The sequence below is a fragment of the Halichoerus grypus genome, chromosome 12 (assembly GCF_964656455.1).
Source record: "Halichoerus grypus chromosome 12, mHalGry1.hap1.1, whole genome shotgun sequence".
In the NCBI taxonomy this organism is placed as follows: domain Eukaryota; kingdom Metazoa; phylum Chordata; class Mammalia; order Carnivora; family Phocidae; genus Halichoerus; species Halichoerus grypus.
In genome coordinates, this window is record NC_135723.1 from 69,850,332 (window position 1) to 69,871,779 (window position 21,448).

The 21,448-nt window shown below is 41.7% G+C and overlaps 1 protein-coding gene across 7 annotated transcripts in view; it reads right to left on the minus strand.

The window, feature by feature from the left end:
• The window catches only part of DOCK4 (dedicator of cytokinesis 4), a 424,485-nt gene that overhangs the window by 34,027 nt on the left and 369,010 nt on the right, over positions 1-21,448 (minus strand). For all 7 annotated transcript variants that reach the window (XM_036066399.2, XM_036066398.2, XM_036066397.2 and 4 more), the window contains 5 exons: positions 13,293-13,441; positions 11,496-11,582; positions 9,610-9,714; positions 4,276-4,417; positions 2,658-2,824 (listed from right to left, as the gene is read on the minus strand). In XM_036066399.2, the coding sequence (XP_035922292.2) occupies positions 2,658-2,824; positions 4,276-4,417; positions 9,610-9,714; positions 11,496-11,582; positions 13,293-13,441 (650 nt within the window). The remainder of the gene's footprint in view (positions 1-2,657; positions 2,825-4,275; positions 4,418-9,609; positions 9,715-11,495; positions 11,583-13,292; positions 13,442-21,448) is intronic.

Here is a 21,448-nt window from a genome sequence, read left to right on the forward strand (position 1 = left end):
AGCCATGCGATTTGGTCAGGTTTGCTTATTTCTGTAGGCTTTTCTTTAGTATCCCTTCTAGCATGTGGGTAATCCCTTCACACTCGTGAAGCCTTCACAGTAAGATACCACTGATGTCGTGTTAATCATTCCCATTCTGTGTTGTCGGACACTTTTTCCTGTGTGGAATACATGATCTACTGCAGACAGCAAGCTTAAAATAGAGTAACACCACAGTTATTTCCTTTGCTAGTTCTTTCACATTCCAATTTAAACCCCCTCACTCCTTAAGGTCTTGCCATTTTTATCTGGAAGGGGTAACAGTATCAGCTAGTCAACACAGGTTTAGAATAATAACATCCTCACGGAGGAAAGGTCCATGAAGAATCACGTAGCTCCACCTTTCTATTTTAAAAAGGGAGATGCTAAGCATCAAGGAGGCAATGTGACCTGCCCGGGGGTACATTCTCGTTCCCAGACTCTACCTACTGGAACTTCTGACTTCCTCACTGCGCCACATTTTCTCACACCCATTTGAACTGCCATCATCCAGGAGGATCTGTATTTCAAGAGCCGAGTCTTCCCCTGGCCAGGAGAGCACCTCCGTGACATGGGAAGCCACAGCTGCCTTGATAAGAGCCGCTGTGGGCGACAGATTTCTCTTGTGTCAACCATGTTTCTCTGTCTATGCCTCATTTTTCTCAAGAGGATAATAAACTTCACAGAATCCCTGAAATAGTGCCACTTATTCCAGAACAACAGAAACTGGGAGGATTTCTTCGTGTCAGCCAAGATATACTGAAATGAATATGGCAGAGTCCCTGTGCTGGCGGCTGGAAGCATCGCGGCGGTGACAGGGAGGTGAGCGCATCGTAGGGGTGACAGGGAGGTGAGCACGGAGGGAAGGGCTCAGGGCAAAGAGAAAGGAACGCTGGGCTCGCGGTGCTGGGGGAGAGCAGAAGGAAGCAGGCAGGCAGAGCAGCCTGTGGGAGGAGGACGGCCCTTCTCGGAGGAGGTGACGCGTGAGCTGAATGCTGAAGAGTGAGTAGGAGTTTGCCAGGCGGAGGGAGGGGGAGCGCTGCAGGCAGCAGGAAGCAGCCCGCGCAGAGGCCCTAGCGAGCGAGGCAGCGAGCGAGCCAGGGGCTGGAGAAAGGGAAAGGGCACGGCGGAGATGCGGAAGAGAAGTTCGGTGTCACTGGAGCCCCAGAGGGAGGGTGGGCGAGTGGGCTGCGGTGCAGATGAGGCTTCTGAGGGGCAGTTTGGTGCCAGATGCTGAGGGCTGGAAGCACAGGAATGAGGAGCTAGACTTATCAATATTTTCTAGGGGGACTGTTATACCACTGATAAATACGCTGGAAATGAGCTGGAAATGCGCTGCAGCAGGAAGTGCAAAGGAGTAGGTACTGGAAGGTGTGGGTTGTAGTGTAGGGTCTCCGGGTAGTTAGAATGTGACTTTGAGCAAGTCACCTGCCTGACTCCAGCAGATCTCAGACTTTGTATTCAGTGTCACCAACCGCAACGAAAGCTGTATCATAAACTAATGATCGTGAATTGGTTTTGTGGGACACAAAGAAAAATGTAAGTATCCAAAAGGACTAGAAATGATCATGGATCTTTTCAATGACATCCCAGTACTGTCTTCCAATAGTTTCTTTGCCTTGATAGGTAACCCATCGGATCTCCTTGCACAGAGGACTGCCCTGTGTGGAGGCCCATCGTGACACTGCAGAACGACCCCAGCTTCCCCTTCTGATCGCCCGGCTGTGCCCCATTCCTGGAGCTACTGCTGTGGGCGCTGGGAACTGACACTTAGGCAGAGGTGACAAGGACAGTTAACATCAGAGATCACTGCTAATAGTGTTAGGAGGACGTTTCCCAGCTTAAGTAGAGACTCTGTGATAAAAGAAGCTAAGCCAATTAACCCACAGTAATAGGTCAGTTTTGTAGGGGGGGGGGGGGAAATACTGACTAACCGGGGATCTATCTGGTCCCACTTTGTCACTGTTATCAAGGAAAGAAGAGATTATAATGTATCTGTGGCACAATCCCCCAGTAGGGCTGTTAGACAATCCAAGAGAGCTTGGGATGGCAAGGCTTATTACAACTACTGAGAATGGACGACTCAGCACATGTAAGGAGTCTATGGTTGGCTTTTACTCGGTGTCTTCTCAGAAGTCCTAATGACACACCATTCTAACAAGAAAAAGCAGAAGATCACACAGAAATCTTTCACTGTACCAGCAGTCTACCTAACTGTTCCCTGTCTCAGATTCTTCATTTGCCCTGTCGGTTAAGCATTCTTTACTCACTGCACACTATCTGAGAACAAATATCCTGTGGTCCCCACCGTTGGTTCAATATGAGTGAATAAGAAGGCTGAGCTCAACCGTGACATCTCAAAGACTGGTCTAAGGACCACCAGCATTGTCACAAAGAAGCTGATTCCAGGCCTTCCTCTCAGACCTACTGAGTCAGGATTCCTGAGCTAAGAAGTCTGCTTGGTTAGAAAAGCACCCCCATGGCACTCTGATATACAGTTGAGTTTGAGATCAACAAGACTCAATGGTTTCTAGTCCCTTCTGGTTCCATCACTTGACTCTATTCTAAATAAATACTTATCGAGGGGCTTGTTCCAAAGAGCTCATGGGAAATCGTATGTAATAAGAACTGCACGGTACCTTGAATTCATTTTCTTTATCTTTAGTGCCTTTGTGAAATGGTCTGTCATAGCGGAATTTCCAGATATGATTCACTTTATAGAAACTTTTGATGTTGTCCGGAACACCCTCTCTCTGCAGGACCTCCTGGCTCTCCGGGATGGGAGTCACGGCATAGATCTGCAAATCTAGGATTAAAAAGTCAAGGAGGAAACCCGACTTGGCAAACGCCATGGAAATCTGGCTTGAGCTGAGCTGTGGCAGTGAGCAGAGAATGGGTAAACAATCTGGTGTTTCCACTGGGTCGAAGTCATTTAAAAAATGTCAAGAAGGGGCCAAGAACTCAGTTCATGACAAATCATTTCTCAAACTACAGGCCTTGAACTAGTTTTAGGGAGGTGATTCTGACAAAGTATCTGTTTAAAATGTCTATAACGTGTGAATTTATCACTGATTTTTTTTCTTCTTTCTTTTCTTGGTAGGGGGTGGGTGGGAATGGCTTGGATCTTAGGTACTCAGAATTGTATTATTCTAATCCTTAAGAGACATTCCAAGCATGGCCCCTCTTAACTAATGCTTGTTTGTAAAATAATGTATAAATACCCATGCAACCATGACCAAAGACAATAACCAGTTCTGACAGTGATTTATATTTACCTGTGTGATGCTCTGTGTCTCCAGCCCTCCCACACTTGTGGTATCACTCTCCCAAATCTTATACTGATAAGCAGAGTGTTGTTGTAGTTGATATTTAAAAAATTACATTAAAGGGGTATCATATGAATCATTGAACACTACATCTAAAACTAATGATGTACTATATGTTGGCTAATTGAATTTAAATTTAAAAAAATAAAGGGGTATCATATTTACTTGTATATTTACCTTCTTCTCTTCTCATTCAAAGAAGGATAGCAAAATCTTTTCCCTTATGTAATTTCTTGCTTCTGTTGCATTTTATTTTCTACTTTGAAATGGGATCCGTGATTATCAATGGGAATTTCTTGTCTTCTTCAAGATCTTAAGTGTTGGGAGGAGACAGAAGCATTCACAAAGGAGTGCTGGGGTGAATTCCTTTTGTTTCTAGTGCCTGGATAATTTCAGTTGAGTTGTTTGTATTTAGATAATGAAAGTGTCAATTACACAGCAATCATCAAAGGCTGTCCAAAATGCCATGGCTAAGAATCCCCCAGAGATACTAAGGTACCTCCTTCTCTGTACTTCCTTCCAGAATAAAAATATCAAGGGAAAAGGGGGTGAATGATATGTGCCAGGAAATATAATGCTATTATTTCCTCCAACTGAAGCAGTTTCCACAGGATATGTTGGAGGAAAATTATTCTAAGGGAAATCACTAAAAGGAGCTTTAAAAGCAGGGTGGAGATATAGAAAAGTTTTAATTAAAAGGAAAAAAAAATTCTTTACCAGAATCCTTAAGGGATTTCCTTTCAACTGACATTGTGATAGTAACTAGAACAATTCTGTTCAGAAGGAGCTAAGCTAAAATCAAGATGAGTGAGAAAGAGGGAGAGAAAGAACATGGCAAAGGGGCCAGAGGCTGAACAACCTTGCAGGAAAACACTCTGCAGCAAACGGCCAATGGCCCTAACTGCAATGCAGCCCGTCTAGGTGTGGATACACTGAGCTTCCGCCTGGAAGATGGTCTCGTCGGGCTGGTTGGCATGCTGCATAGCGATGGCGTGGGGGAACTCATTCAGCATTCTCTGTTGGAAGGCCTCCAGCCTTTCGTAGTCATGCCCTCGACACACAAACTCCTTATTCTGGAGGTGAAATAAACAAACAAAAGAGAGCCATGTAATTGAGTGCGTTCCTTACAGAAAGAAGCCAAAAAAGAGGACCGTGGCAGGAAGTGAGCACATGCCTCACATCCATACACTGTAACAAAACCCCCCAAAAACAGTCTGAAAAATTTGCCCAGATGTGAAAAATGCGAGGCAAGGATCCCGAGCTTCCCTCTCTATTGCTTTTGGTCAGAGGCCCCAGCACGTGCCCCTCCTCCCGGATCGTGTGCTAAGGTGCAAAGAGGCATCGGATTCTCAGAGCACCAAAACATGAAACAAAGCAATCATGTTCCCTCTAAATGCTGATGAGCACATGTGTTAAAGATTTTTTTTTTTAATATAAGCTGGGTATCAGAGTTTAGTGGATAAAGTCTCAATAGGGAGGAAAAGAAAGTAAATTCGATCTCCAAAAATGCATTTTATTGCATTCTTTATCAAGGCCACAGAGATGGGCCTCCACACTGGATCCCGGCATGGAAGAAAGGAAGACTGAGCCTGTTTGTACTCCTGCTCTCAGCAAGGCTGGCCCAGGAAACTTCTCTGCCATCACCAACTCAGCTCAGCTTCCTGTGGCCAAGAATCTTATTTACTGGCCCAAACTGAGATTTAGGGTTTGTAGGGACTTGCCGAATGTTGGATACATTTTTTTTCCTGTTTTTTTTTTGTTGTTGTTGTTGTTCGTTTGTTTTGTTTTATAAGATGTGTAAGTACTCTGTGGGCCGGGACTGTATCTCGTTCAGGTAAAAATGGTGAAGGTTATCCTTGAGGTAGGCTAGAGAGCTGGAAAGGTGGGCAGGTTTCTTTAAAGCACCTTACTGGGGACGCCTGGGTGGCTCAGTCGGTTAAGCGGCTGCCTTCGGCCTGGGTCATGATCCCAGGGTCCTGGGATCAAGTCCCACATCGGGCTCCTTGCTCAGCAGGGAGCCTGCTTCTCCCTCTCTCTCCCTCTGCTTGTGCTCTCTCTGTCAAATAAATAAAATCTTAAAAAAATAAAATAAAATAAAGCAGCTTACTGGTCAGGTTAGGTAAGAGGGAACTCTGCCAGCTTAATGGTTATGAAGTTCCAACTGCTTAAAACAGCCAATGACAAGGCACTCTGTACATACCTTACTTAACCCACTAAACCTGAGAGGTAGTCCCTCCCACATCCCACCCCATTTTAGAACTGGGGACTGAGGATCAAGATCCTTCTGCACTTTGTCCATGTGTACTGTATTCAAGCTCAGGTGTGGGACCAAGGCCTGAGCTCTCTACAGCCAGAAAAAACTCCTAGTTGCTACTGGGACCACAAAAGGTTGTGGGTGACATGCCCTGAAGACCTTTACGAGAAAGAGGGAGTGGTTCGTGGTCTGGGGGAGCTAGCTAAGGCCCAAGGTTCTCAGCATTTCTCAGCCTGATGAGGTTCCTATGCTTGCACAAAATGCCCTAAGGAAGAAATCTGAGCCAGGGGCAGGGGGCTGAGGGTTGCAGCCGAGAAAAAGCAGCTGCAGAGGAAACAGCAGGGAGTGGACTCTGAAAGCCTGTCACAATTCCTCATAAACCCCCAAATCACGATCCTTTGGTAACACAGGCTAAGACAGACTACCTAGAAATCAGGACCCCCACACAATCCCATGTTTAAAACTGTCTAGATAAAAGAAGGTATGCCTTCTGATGCTATGTATTTTTTATTCTACTCAAAAGATAATAAATTTGCTTGATAAAATAAGACTACATATGTATATATATGTATGTATATAAATATATATACATATATGGTGCATATTATAGAAGTCCCCAAATAAATATCCGAGTACTCTAATAACTGCAGCCTTTTTAAGGCACTGCTTACTTATTACAGCAGTTTATAAAATCAGGGGTTACTCTAAGCATATAATCATTCAACGGTGTTAAGAAGTCATTCTGAAATAAAAATAAATTTGGGGACTGATATTGGAGTTGTCAAGAAATTAAAAGGAATTAAGCATTTCCCCCATCAATACATTTTTTTTTTAAATCACAGCTTTGAGATATAGTTCACATACCATAAAAGACACCCTTTTGAAGGTTTTTAGTATATTCACAGACCAACTATCACCACTGTTGAATGTGAGAACATTTTCATTACCTCAAAGAGAAACTCGTACCCATCAGCAATCACTCCGTTTCCTCCAACATCCCCCCAGCCTCTGAAACCACTAATCTACTTTGTTTCTATGGATTTGCTGATTCTGGACATTTCAAATAAATGGAATCATACAACATGTAGTCTTTTGTTACTGGCTTCTTTCACTTAACATGATATGCTTAAGGTTCATATATCAGTACTTCATTCCTTTCTTACTGCTAAATATTCCATTGCATGGATATACCATATGTTGTTTATCCATTCATCGGTTGATTGTTATTTGGGCTGCTTCCACTTTTTGGCAGTAGTGATTAGTGCTACTATGAACATTTGTGTACAGGTCTTCGTGGGAACATATGTTTTCAATTCTCTTGAGTATATACCTAGGAGTGGAATTACTGGGTCACATTTGTTAATGCTTAAATTTTTTTTATTGTCTTTTTCTTTTGAAAAGGAAATACAGATCTATGGTAAAAAAAAAAAAAAAAATCCTAAACAGTACAGAGCATACAATGAAAAGTAAATCTCTCTCTCATCCTTGACCTTGGTCATTCTCCTCAGACAAACCTCTACTCAGAGATATTCTGTGCATAAAGAGATTGTCAGTTTTTCAGGAGGGTAAAAAAACTACTCAGATCATATACTTACGTAAATGTATTAATTTACTGCAGCTTGAAAAATTATCTTGGAATTGATCAACAAGTAAATTTTTAATGTTGATATTTGCTTTTTTTTTTTAATTGAAGGACAGACTAGAATATGATTTCCTAAAAAGAGGCCCAGCTTCATGATTCCGAAGGGTGTGGTGCCCTTTAGAAACCAATAGAGGGTGACCCTTCTCTTCATTTTGAAGAAAATGCCATTTATATCTAGAAAAGCTGTTTTGAAAAGACTAATAACATAGGTTGATTTTTTTCTAATTGACTTTCTAACAAAATTTATTTTATTAGCCAATAGAGTTTTCTAATTTGCTAAATTCCCTTTAAAATTGTGGCTCCTAAACTTCTTCTGATTTTTAAAAAACTTTACACTTTTAATTATCACAGTTTCATTTACAAGATGAACATCTAGGACACTTTACAGTGCACTTGCTAGCTGAACTCAGAATTTGATCAGGGCTACAATATGACTTTTGTGGGCCCCTTCCTCTATAAAAACTTATTAAAAATCATACTGAGAGGGGCGCCTGGGTGGCTCAGTCAGTTAAGAGGCTGCCTTCGGCTCGGGTTATGATCTCAGGGTCCTGGGATCGAGCCCCACGTCGGGCTCCCTGCTCGGTGGAGAGTCTGCTTCTCCCTCTCCCTCTGCCTGCCTCTCTGCCTACTTGTGCTCTCTCTATATATCTCTGTCAAATAAATGAATAAAATCTTAAAACAAAATCATACTGACTGATTTGGTATAGGGACAAATAAATACATAATAATGTAATGTCTAATATACAACTTAATAGACATTATAACGATTTCTTCAACCAAAAAAATTCATTTTTCTTCTGATCTTTAAAAGAAATTAAAATACTTTTGTAGGCAATATTATGACTCATAAACACTGTACCCACTGTATGTAACAGATCAATTAGCCCTGAGTATGATGTGGAAAAAAAAAAGTAATCTTTTACTCTGCCTGATTTTGAGCCGAGAAAGGAAGGGGGTCTGCTGCACCAGAGTCACGTCTGGACCCTCCTGTGGGGTCTCCAGCCCTCTGCGCCAGACTGTCCCCCTTCTACTCACCACCTGGATCCTAGCCATGTACACTGGGCAGGGGGTTGCTGATGACAGCCCGGGCCTAGAATGTCCACTTTCAAAACTTAGTCTTTCAAAGTCAGAGAGTGTTCTAAACCTGTCTGTTTTTGATCCAGAATCAAGCTTTCCTTTGTCCTTAGATCCATCTGCAGAGTCAGCCTTGTGACCACGTACACCACCACGCAGATTCCCTTTTAACCCAACAAGGAGATTTTTACTTATTTTTTTACTTATGTCTGCATGGCAGAAATACATGGTCATTTCAATCAACCTGTCATTTGAGTGTGTGCTCGATGTAATACTAAAATGAATTTTTGCCTATGGTGTTTGGATATTTTGGACTCCAGATCTATATTTAGTGTATATGTGTATATATATATATATATATATATATATAAACTTTATATGTAAATATATGAATAAACAAATACATATAAAACTTTCATTCTAAAAGGGAGCTAAGTTAATGATTATTAAACAAATAATGCAGTCCAATCTTTCTCCTCTCTCTCCTCCTCCAAGTACCCCAATCCTATATTTATTAATATGTGCTGGCAGTTAAAGCAGGATGCGGGGCAACACAAATACCAAAGTATTTGTATGCTGAGATCTAAAGTTTGTAATGAATTCACTCAATTATTCCAGATACTTCTCCTTAGTTACTTGGGGAGGTACATTTCCTCTCCCAACCAGTGTTTTCATATAAGTAAGTGTAAGTAAGATGTTATACCCTGAAGGGTTAAGGTAAGTCTTCAAGCGTGTAACATATGACTTGACACAATGTAAAAAATGGTAAGAACAGAGTCAAGTATTTTATGATCCACTAGGTACTTTCGAATGTCTGGAAGATTTTCCTTGGCAGAAATAGTTTGTACTAGCAATAAATGGGATCTCTTGGCTGGGTGACATTTACCTTTTCACAAAACCACTAACTGGGCTCTTCACGTGATTCTGGAGGGAGTTTCTACGTGACATCACCTGCCATTTTTCTCTAGTGCTAACTCTATGGAAATCACAGACAGAACAGAAGAGTAAATATCAATCACACAGGGGAGCAGCTATAATTACCAAAGATGGCTCATAAGATACAGTGAATTTAGAAATTTAGCAAGAAAAATCAAATCATTATTTGATAGCTTGGGAAATTATTCAAAACAAGGTATCCTAGATTTAGTACGGTGTCTGCACACTAAAAAGTTAAAGGAAAAATCTCATGATGTTATTGTACTAAAAGGACAAAATGCCATTAAACATCTTAGTTTCCTTGACTGGGATATCTATTTTGGAAGTATAACAGCAAATTAAATAGTGTTTTAACTTACTCTTAAGAAAAATGGAAATTTTTTCCCATAAAAGCCAACTCTGAAGAACTCTGGTTCAAGACGTTGCTGGTCCATAATTTTGTCATACAAAGAGGCTTCCATCATCTAGGAAAGCAAAGGAGAAGTTCTAAGAATTTCATCTCATCCTTCAGCTCTCCCTATTTATAGAAGAGTATGTTTCTTCTATACAAAGGAGAACTTCACTGTAGTTTTCAGTTTGCAGAAAAGAAGGTTTCACTCCCTTTCTGTGCTTTAAGGGAGGGTACAGCAAACTTATTCTGTAAATGGCCAGAGAATAAAGAGTTCAGGCTTTTCAGGCCATATGGTCCCTGCCACAACTACTCAGTCCTGCCAGGTCCACAGGCACAGGTTGCTGACCCTGCTTTTAAAGGATCAAATATTATTCCATGTTCTCACCAGAGAAAATAATTTCTACGCACAAAGCCTATCGAGAAAGTATTTTCTTCACAATGAATATGAACATGAATTTAAAAAAATGAACGAACTATTAGAGGCCAAATCTTTCTGGAGAATTCTAGTGCCAGATGTACTCACCTGTGGATTTGGTTCTCTTTGGTCATGGTAATTCAGGACATGTGGAAGGTGCAAGCTTGCACAGGTTGGACAGGGATAAACCAAACCCAAGGAGACCCATAGCGCAAAGTGCTGTCTGGGCTGAAAGCTCTTAAGTGTGTCCCTCACAATGTTGGCACTATGAAGCACATAAAGCTTATGGTTTTCCATTCATGGTATTATCATCCCCAGGGTTTATGCAGAAAGACTAATATTGCTCTTGAAAACTTCTCCCCCACCCGCCCCCAGTAACAGCACCCCAAAGAGCAGTTGGCATGAAGTGTAATGCTTTGGGTTTATAAAAATCGGAGTGACTATGGTACCCAAGGGCTCTCCCGGGTAAACACTGTAACCTCGCTTCTGTTACGGGGGTGTATGCCAAGAGAAGCACAGAAACGTTTTCATATAAAACTGCAGTGCCTGCCAGAGCCAGCATGATGGATGAAGTTAAAACAAGGTGTTTTTTTTTTTTCTCTTTGGTTTTCATGCTGGGAGAAACATCGATGAACCACTGGCATGAAATACGACACCGGCAGCACAGGACCAGTTCCTACAGGCTGAATGAGTTATGTGTGGGCTAAGGGATTTTATGAGCTGTTAAAGGTTGACAATATCATCTCATAAACCACTACCTCAGAATTAAAAGGCAACATCATAATCTTCTTCCTATTTTAGAAACCCTGCAGAGCTTAAGTATGATAAGAGGACACAAAATGCTCATGGCTCTTAAGAGTAAGGGCTCAGAGTGCAAGAGCGACCCATTTGAACCTGAAAAGAAAAGAAGGGACAAAACGTTTGGCTCAGGGACACGGAATATTGAACTCCCGGAGTTCCTGGGTACTAAGACCTTGGTTCACGTTCAACGTAAAACACGTTGCTGAAGCTAAGGAGAGATGACACCTATAGAATTTAGAAACAGAAATGGGTCAGCTAGCCATGCCTACTGTTTTGCTGTGCAGATTATGGGACTAAGAATAGTATTTTGTGGTACAGATCTGCATACAAGTGAGAAGCTCTTTGAACAGTGTGGAGATTTCTCCTCAATAAACTAAAAGAATTAATCATGGATTAGATTTTACATTTCAGATGTGATGTTTAGAAGAGATCAAAGGCTCACTTCTGTGTACTAATCAGAAGCACTTGCTATTTCTCTGTATAAATAGCTGAGTATGCTGCAGAGGAAAGACTTCTCTTAAAAAAGCTTTCTGCAAGACAGGTCGAGATGATCACAGAGTTAATTTTATAGAACGATACTGGAAAGTTAATGAAAAAAGGATGCCTTTGCCTGATTAGCATGCGTCCAGGTTCCTTACCCGCATCTTGCTCAGGTTTCTGTAGTCATAATAACTCTCATACTGCTCTGCAATCTTCCGGCACAAGATGATGCCGTTCTCCCAACACTGTGGACAAACGAATGATATAAATGCTGATGCCCACGACATTTACTTATTTCCACCCAGAGGTCAGGGTGGGACTGCTTTCAGGTCATCAAGCCTTACTTCTTAATCTTTATAATCTACCTTTGATAGTATCACTGCCACTTTAAGCTTGATAACAGCATGCAATGAACGTGTAAATTATTAAAAATCCTTAGGAAGTGAGAAAATATAATCCACCACAACAGGCATTAACATATGGTGCGGAAACATTTTCCGGTGTCATTTCAGAATCATCATCTTGAAATAACTACAGTTCCACCATGGCCAAGTAGATGAATAAATGGGCCCTCGGTGCTAAGGAGGGAATTACCACTGACCCCTAAGGCCCAATTATCCACAGCTGGATTCCTTGCTTGGCTCAATTGCACTTGTAAATTGTGAGGATCTAACCCAGCTGGTTACTCTCAGCAGAAATGCAAAAATTCTTTCGTCTAGCCCAAGTGTCAGCAAACTTTTCTGCACAAGGCCACACAGTAAATAATTCAGGCTTTGTGGGCGATACGGTCTTTGTCACAACTACCCAACTCCACCATTAAAGCACAAAAGCAGCCAAAATGGATAAGCTTGTCTGTGTTGCAATAAAACTATCATCTAGGGACACTGAAATGTGAATTTCATGTAATTTTCATCTGTCAGATATTCTTTTCCTTGTGGTATCATTCAAACACTTAAAAATGTAAAAAAAATTCTTAGAATGTGGGCGGTACAAAATGATGGGTGGTGAGCCATTTGACCCATGGGCCATAGTTTGTAACTCCTGATCTAAGCAAAAACCCCTTGGAAGGGCCAAGATAAGCAGAACCGAGATTTTATAACAACTTATCCTATAGATGGAAACTTCACCGGAGGAGGATGCAAAGGCATTTCCTTGCTATTAATGTAACAAATGTTATGTCAGGGTATTTAGGTACATAATAAAGGAGGATAGGAAAGAGGCAATTTCCTTGCATCAAATTATGCAATTATGTTTTGTAAAAGAATGACAGCAACTGTTTGTGTTTTAGTCTCCTGTTTAACCTTGGCATTTGGGGAGATATATTTAAATCGAAGACACCAAAAGCATCCAAATGTTCAAATCAAATAAACAACTGTTGTCAGATTCTTAAGTCTTCCTAAAGGGTATTGCAAGGCCTTGAGGAGGGAGATGGGGTGGAGTGAGGTAATGGGCTGAATGGCATCATCAACTCAGTGAGGTTTTTTGATACCCCGTGGCATCTCTTAAAACTATGATGGGATGCCATAACATTCTTTAAACAAAGTTAGTTTCATTTATTTTACCTTACCAAAAAAGTGGAATGGGGTGGAATGGGGCAGAATACATGCTAATCTGGGGAGGTAGGTGAGGGGTGATAATGGTTTTTCAGAGAATAAAATACCTGGGTGTCAAAACCTATGGACCAGTGTTTTTCAGCCCCAAATTTGTACACATTGCAATCTCCTCAAGTCCTTGTTAAAGTCACAAAATCCCCTGCCCCATGCCAGACATACCCAATCAGAATGTCCAGAGGTGGGACCTGGGAATTTTAGCAAACTCTTGGGTGTTTTTAATGCACATTAAGATCTGAGGGTGCCTGGCTTGAGGAGGTGGGCATGAAAAAACTATAAATGAAAGGTAACGTGACACCAACACAACCACCTTGAGAGAGGCCATGGGTGGGTAGGGCTACTTACTTTGCCTCGGTCAAAATTTTGGATGATAGCCAGGTGCAGGTGCTCCTTGCGCTGCCATTCGGTCTGCATGGGGTAGGTCAGGAACTCCCGGAGGGGCCGATCGGACCATTCCAACAGCTCATCGTATAACAGGAGAGTATATGCAGCCTCTGAAAGTTGAGTGGGAAGGCAATGATCAAGACAGGACCCCTGAACAGCCTCCCCTCCAATGGGGCTGGTTTGGGGCAAATTGGAAAAAATATTTTTTGAATTTCATGATAATGAAGAAAAATGTTCAGGATATATGCAAGAGCCAGTTAATGAGTGATGACTTCCCCCTGGAAGATGGAATTATCAGAGATTTGTATTTCATCTTTTGGCTCCCTATATTCATTCTTCCCCTCACTTCTCTCTTTCTCTTTCTTGCCTTCTCTTCCCATCCCTCTTCCTTGTTTCTACAATGCCTGTACGCTGCTGGCATAATAAAGATGTTTAAGGATATATTGTTGGAGCTTATTCAAAGAAATAGGGAGACATGCCTTTGACTGTTGGGGAAGTTCACTGGTAAATCCCTTGGGGTGAGACTATGGGCATCTTCCAAAGGATGTGATTAGGAAACAAAAAATGGTAATTAAATTCTTTTTGATAATAAAAGGCTGAAAAATTTGAAAATGGTGTTTGGTGGCAGGGTTAGGGTATAGGCAGAATTTGGGAGGGACAAAGAAGCCAGAGAGGAGCTAAATGCAGAGAAGAAAAAGAAAAAAAAAATCTAGTAACAGAGGAGGGATTAGAAAGGGCAGAAGTGTTGGTAAGAAGTGTGTGTGTGTGTGTGAGAGAGAGAGAGACAGACAGACAGACAGAGACACAGAGAGAGACGACTATTGTGTGTTGCGTGGTATGACCCTTAATTGGCCCCACAAATCTTCAGTAAAAGTTACTTAAGTCATTACATGTTTGGTGCGGTTGGGATTTCTTGGGAGAACACGTAAAGAGGTAATATTCTAAAATATTTTTTTAAAAGATTTTTTATTTATTTGACGGAGAGATAGAGAGAGAGCACAAGTAGGCAGAGCGGCAGGCAGAGAGAGAGGGAGAAGCAGGCTCCCCACAGAGCAGGGAGCCCGATTTGGGGCTCGATCCCAGGACCCCGGGCTCATGACCTGAGCCGAAGGCAGACGCTTAACTGACTGAGCCACCCAGGCACCCAAGAGGTGATATTCTGTATACACACATGGAAATGGTAATCCATAGGCTTAAGCACAGTTGACAGGTAGTGCATTTCATAGAGTACTTGCCATTCTGCAGGTCTCTTCCTGAATCTTAAATATGGCCAAACAAATCAATAGGAACCATGGTTCCATTGTCACTGATGAAGGACTCCAATAATTAGTTTTTTCCTTTAATATTATAATAGCCAACTCATTTATTAAATGGAATAAAGTAGACAAACCCTTATGTTATTAATCCATTTATTTAGCATCTCTGTATGTTTCTTAAAAGATATAATAGTTGGCACCTGGGTAGTGCAGTCATTTGGGTGTCCAACTACTGATTTCAGCTTGGGTCATGATCTCAGGGTCATGAGCTCCAGCCCCGCGTGGGGCTCCACACTCAGCGCAGAGTCTGCTTGAAATTCTCTCTCCTTCTCCCTCTGCCCCTCCCGCTAGTGCTCTCTCCCTCTAAAATAAATAAATAAATCTTAAAAAAAAAAAGATGTAATAGTAGCTTTTCACAAAATATCAATAAATAGTCATTCTTAATCTTCATTTATTTGCCTTAAGAGTAACTACACGTAAAGCTCTAAAGTAGCAGGTTAAGTCCTATTACTATGATTTGGCCATCTCAGTGTGTAAAATGTAGTTGTAGGAAGAAAGGCCTGGGTCCCCATCACTTTTCTCTTGCCTCTTACTTGTGGAAGTCCTGTGAGGCACAGGCTCTGGCCTTTTTTCTTCTTAATTACCCCTGGTGAGCTTAGTCTCCTGGCTTCAATAACTGCAAAAGCTTTCATACCCCACCAGCAGTCCCTTATTCCCCTCTGTTCAGTTTGCACATGGTTACCAGTATGATCTTTCAACTGCAAAGGATCATATTGCTCCCCTGATTCAAAGTAGCCAGTGACTCGCAGTAGCTAACAGTAAATGTAGGCTTCCTTAAGGGGCAGAGAAGGCTGGCCATGATCTGGTCCCTACCAACCTCTGCTCACATTTCCCATCGTCCCTCCTCATAGTACACGTAAGAAGGAGCTCACCGATGTTTCTCCTAAGAAGCTTCCAGCCTCCCTGGTTGGAGCCCCTTGACCCCATCATCAGCTTTTGCTGAATGAAACAAGGTGCATCCTGATCTGGAGGCAGCTGTACCAGAAAGCTGCCCAAACGGGGACAGAGGTACCTTCTGTTTTAATGGGCACTAGTCAAATTCTATCTTGTCGAAGTTGTATGTGACACGGACAGAGGAGAGTATTGGCTAAAGGGTATTGGTTAATTGGCGGATGCAGAAACAGAGCTGAATTGCCACAATGCAGGTTGCCAAGGAAGACGGCTTTTGATGGGACAAGAATGATAATAATGACGGTCAAATCTGTGCTGTATCTGAACAGCTTTCTAGTTTTCTGAGACCTCCTGAGATGACTTCCTGATCTTTAACTCCCCACATATTCTTACAATAAATGCCAAGCATCTAAGAAAGCCCTATGTGTGTCCTTGTTCCTCTGTCTGTGTGAATAATCCATGGCTCCCTTCATTTACCACATGGGTGACACCTACAGCCTCTTACCGACCGCTCCTTCAAGCTTTGGCCCTGCACTGCTGAATAACTCCCTTTTCTCTTAATACACAGCTCTAGAATGATCACTTTTGTCTCTCAGATTTCTTTTGCGTCTCCCCCAGTACCCGAGAACTCAAAAAATACCCTTGCGAGTAATCATTTCCTAGTGAAAAGGATGAAAAGGACCAAGCGAACCCCTTCCCCCGGCTGAAGCCTTCAGCTGCCCACAGGGAGTGACTGAAAGGGCCATGAAGGTCAAATTCATGGAGCCAGAAAGTAGAATGGTGGATGCCAGGGACTGGGGGGAGGAGAAAACGGGAGGTTACTGTTTCATGGGTACACAGTTTCTGGAGATGAAAAAGTTCTGGAGACCGAGAGCGGGAATGGTTGCTCAACCATGGGAATCGTACTTCGGGCCACTGGGCTGTACATGTAAAAACGGTTAAGATGGTAAATTCTATGTTGTGTATATTTTACCATAATAAAAAAAATTACAAGGGTGGGGGGCAATGAAGGGTTTTTAGTCCATCTCAACTGCTTTCCAAATCATGCTTGCCCTGGGGTGGTCCAGGGGTGAGACAGAAGATGAGGGGTGGGTGTGCCCCTGTGGAGTCTGGAAGGACAAGCAGGGATTGGCAAGCCATCAGAAGAAGCTGACCAATGACTGAATGGTGACATGGAAAGGTGTGGAATAAATGACAGCTGTCTCAGAATCTGATTCCGGAAAAGGATGATGTCTCTCAGGGGTCAATGGTGTGTGAAGGAAGCTGTAGAAACTTTACATGAAAGCACACAGATATACCTTGGAGGTGTGACCGACACAGGAGACTACTGAGGCTGATTTTAAACACATTAGCAAACTGTAGATTTTTATTGCAATACATCGGGTATTTATTCTTCTGCATCTTAAGAAGACAATAGTATGTATTGAAGAGGGAAGAATGAATCACATCCCAAATTTCCAACCATCTTTTTAAAAAGTATTTAGAATTTTGGACAAAAGGCATCGCCGCATAATTAAACATGGCCCATCTCGCTCCAACACCTTGACAAGTGTACAGGGAGGATATCCACATGAGACAAGAAAAAACCATAGGAGAAGACTAGAGATGAATTAGGAATGGAGAGTACTGTCACAAAAGGCTGCAAAGGGTTAAAGCCATTTAAACAGAATCCTATAAAGATAGAAAAGTTTCCCCGTTAATTTCACTTTCTTCAAGGACACATAAAAATGAGGACAGAGGAGTGATGAGTAAAATGTTGCAGGGGAGGAGGACTTATTTCTTATGACTTTGGGGAACATAAATACTGCAAGTTCAGTAAACAAAGAAAAACTATTTGCCCATTTCTAAAATATAATCAGACAGATTTGGACTCTGTTTCAGAGAACAGTTATGTAGCTGGAAGAGCTTGTCCTTAGTTCCCTCCCTCATTTCTTTTTTAATGGACTTTAAAATAAGTCCACTAGGTAGTTTTCGTAGCTATAAAAACTAGGCTCACCATTTCTCTCAAAATTTGGCTACTAACTACTATAAAAATAGTCATTTAAACTCTCAGACAACATACCTCCAAAATTTTAGTCTAACCAAAACCATCAACACATCTGTGTGAAGAGATACTGGGACTTCCTTAGTGACTCAGGAATATCAATATTGAAGGAGAAAAATCTCTGCAGGTCTTAAAATTTAACTGAGTAAATTTATTGGTGATGCATTTATTTAAATCTCATGTTGCAGGGGCACCTGGGTGGCTCAGTCAGTTAAGCGTCAGACTCTAGGTTTCGGTGTAGGTCATGATCTCAGGGTCGTGAGATCCAGCCCAGTGTCAGGCTCTGCGCTGGGTGTCAGGCCTTGAGATTCTCTCTCTCCCTCTCCCTCTGCCCTACCCCCACTATCCCCACTTGCGCGCGTGCGCTCGCTCTCTCTAAAGAAAAAAAACTCACATTGCTGGGCACTAAAATGAGAAAACTAAGAAGAAGAAAACATCATCTCTGTCTTCAAGGAATTCACCTTTTAGCTATCTACCTACATATACATACAAACACACACACAAACACACCTCTTATATAACTGTTAAAAACAATGTGGTAAGTACTTTAATGAAGCCTGAAAAAGGTGCAATGGAAAAAGAGTTGGAATCATGAACTCAGCCCATGGGAGAGGGGTGGTGGGGGGGCATGGAGTTGCCGTGGGAAAGAAAAGGAAAAGAATTCCGGGAAAAGATGGTAAAAGCACACGCCCTGAAGGATGGAGACAAGGAATGTAGTCCAAGTGGTAAGATGAGGCTGCACAGATAGGTGTTGGTTTTACTACGATGGACCTTGAATAAAGACTTTGAACTTTTTTGTTTTTTTTGTAGAAGATACCAACTGAAAACAGTTATATCTAGAGAAGGGGCTGGTGAAATTGTCTTAAAGGGCCAGACAGTAAAAACTTTATAATTATAATAACTTATAATTATAATGATTTATAATGTAGCTTGCAGGCCACATGGTCACTGCAACTACTCAGTTGTGCCTTTTGTAGGCACAGAAGAAGCCACAGACCATGGCCGTTTAGTGGGTGTGGCTGAGTTCTAATAAAACTTCCTTCACAAAATCAGGTGGTTGGTCTGCAGGCTGTAGTTTCTGTCCCCTGCTCTGGTGCTAATTAAGAAACAGCCCAGGTGTGAGATGATGAGGGCCTAATGGAGGCAGCTTGAGTGGGAACAATGAAAAGGACGTGGTTTTGAGAGATTGTTAGGAAGGGAAATCAACAGAACATGGTGACTGATTATTTGAGGGAGCCTCAGAGATACCAAAGAGAACATCAAGATCTCCACACTGAGAAAAGAGTGATGCTGTTAATCGATACAGTGAAACTAGCTGGAAGCATTATTTAAAATCTGGCCACACAAGGACCATCTCAGAAAGGACTGCTTTCTTTTAAAGCTGGAGGAGGGACCACAAGAACGGTGAGGCAAAAGACTCAGATTTATAGTTCCTACATCCAGTTAAAGGGTTCTTTTCTGGTTACGATGTAGTGAGCACCTTGTATCCTATCTTTCCCCAACTAAAAACCCTAGGCATGATATATAAGGTAACTCTTGGAGGATTCTGAAGAGTAAATAAGAGAAGGTGGGCAGAGTAAGAAAATCAATACTCAAAGAATGATCATAAAATAGTGAGTTCGCAGTTTTTATTTTTTTGCCTTTCATATCTCCTGGCTTTGCCGTCCTGGTCTCCTGGAACCACAAAGGGAAACAGAAAGAAAAAGCTCCCAGGAAATTTCCTCTGGTCAGAGGGTTGAGAAGAGGACCCTTCTGGGGGATGGAGTCCTTTTGACCTTCTAGCCTCCCCCCAAGTCCTGGGAACACGGCACAAAGCTGCAGTGCACACAGGGAAGGCTTCACAGTGGAAGCAGAGGCATCCCCGGCTTTTTTATGTTCAGTGCTTGGCCCCCAGGAAGACCAGCTATAGGGAGTGCATCACGGTGTGGGGAGGATCAAGTCTTGGCTTTGACTAATTTGGCTCCGATTAAGTGAGAGTGCTAGGAAAAGGAGCCCTTGGGAGATAGGAAAAGTGAGGAAGATCATAGAGAGGAGGCACATAGAGAAAGGGATTTTTAAATGTTGTGTATGATGTCCTGGGCTCACTTGCAAGCTGCACGTACATTGAACAGACCAGAATCAACATAACAAAGCTTTTGAGAAATGAACTATGGTACAGACCACTGGTTAGGTCCCAGGCTCTCCCTGGGTGACATATATGCGGGACAGACCAGAACAGTATGGCGAAGGCTTTGAAAATTAAGTGGACATTGGAATCACAACCTTCAGAAGGTGCTTTAGGACTTGAGGTTTGAATCTAACTGGACCGTCTGCTGAAATTAAAAAAAAAAAAAAAAAAGCCAAACCCCTCAACATTCTCCAGAAGGTTTTAACAGAACCCAGAGTCTCATAATATTCAAAATGTTCATGAAACAACCCCAAATGACTTGACATTCAAAGAAATAGGATAACTGAAAAATTTCAAAGGGAAAAGGCAATTAACAGATGCCAATCCCAAGATTCAGTTGTTGGATTTACAGATAAATACTATGAAGCAGCTTTTATAACCATGCTCCTTAAAGTAAAAGGGAACACTCTTGAACAGAAAGATACAATTTCCCTACAAAGAAATGGAAGCCAAAAAAAAAAAGAAAAGAAAAGAAAAAAAAAGCAAAAGTGGGAAAGGAAATTTTAGAAACAGGTGATACAGTAACAAAAATTAAAATTTCACTGGAAGGGCTCAGTAGCTGAATGGAAATGGCACAGAAGAGTCTGGACTTGCAAATGGACCAGTAGAAATTACCTAATTTGAACAAGAAAGAAGAAAAATTGGGACAAAAAATGAACAGAGCCCCAAGAACTTACAGAACAATACCAAAAGGCCTAACATTCATGTCCCTTCTAGTTCCAAAAGAGAAGGACCAGTGCAGAAAATACATTTGAGGAAATAATGCCTGAAAATTCCCAAATCTGGTGAAGGAAATAAGTCTAAATTCAAGAAACACCATGGACCCAAACAGGATAATCTTAAAGAAAGCCATGCCCATATACATCATAATCAAACTGCTGGAAACCAAAGATAAAGTCTTGAAAGCAAGCAGCGAAACTTATACATTACACACAGGGACACAATTTAGATGACTGCTGATCTCTCATAGGAAACCATGGAGGCCAGAAGACAGCACAGCAACATTTTTCAAATACTGAAACAAAAGAACTATCAAACTAGAATTCAATATCCAGCAAACGTATCCTTCAGGGATGAAGACAAAATGAAGACATTCTCCGATGAAGGAACACAATGAGAAATTCTTCACTGCTAGATCTACTTTTTTGTTGTTGTTTTGTTTTTAAAGATTTTATTTATTTATTTAAGAAAGAGAAAGAGAGACAAGGAGAGGGAGAGAGAATCCGCAGCAGACTCCACACTGAGCACAGAGCCCAGAGCCCTACTCGGGGCTTAATCCCACAACTGTGAGATCATGACCTGAGCAGAAACCAAGAGTCAGCCGCCCAACTGGCTGAGCCACGCTGGTGCCCCTCACCACTGGATCTACTTTAAAAGAAATATGAAGACAAGTTCTTTAGGTTGAATAAAAACAATAACAAAGAGGAACTGAGAACTTCCATGAAGGAAGAAAGAGCAACACAAACAGTAAATATATGAACAAATTTGACAGACTATTTAATCCTCTTAAATTCTTTAAAATAGGTATAACTGTTAAAGTAAAAATTACTTTATCCGGTGGGGTTTTCAATGTATGCACACGTAATACGTAGGACAACTACAACATAATGTTATTTAACTTGAAGTGGTAAAATACCAACTGTAAGTATGATGAGAAGTGAGATATGTATTTTGTACTCCCAAAAGCAACCTCTAAAAA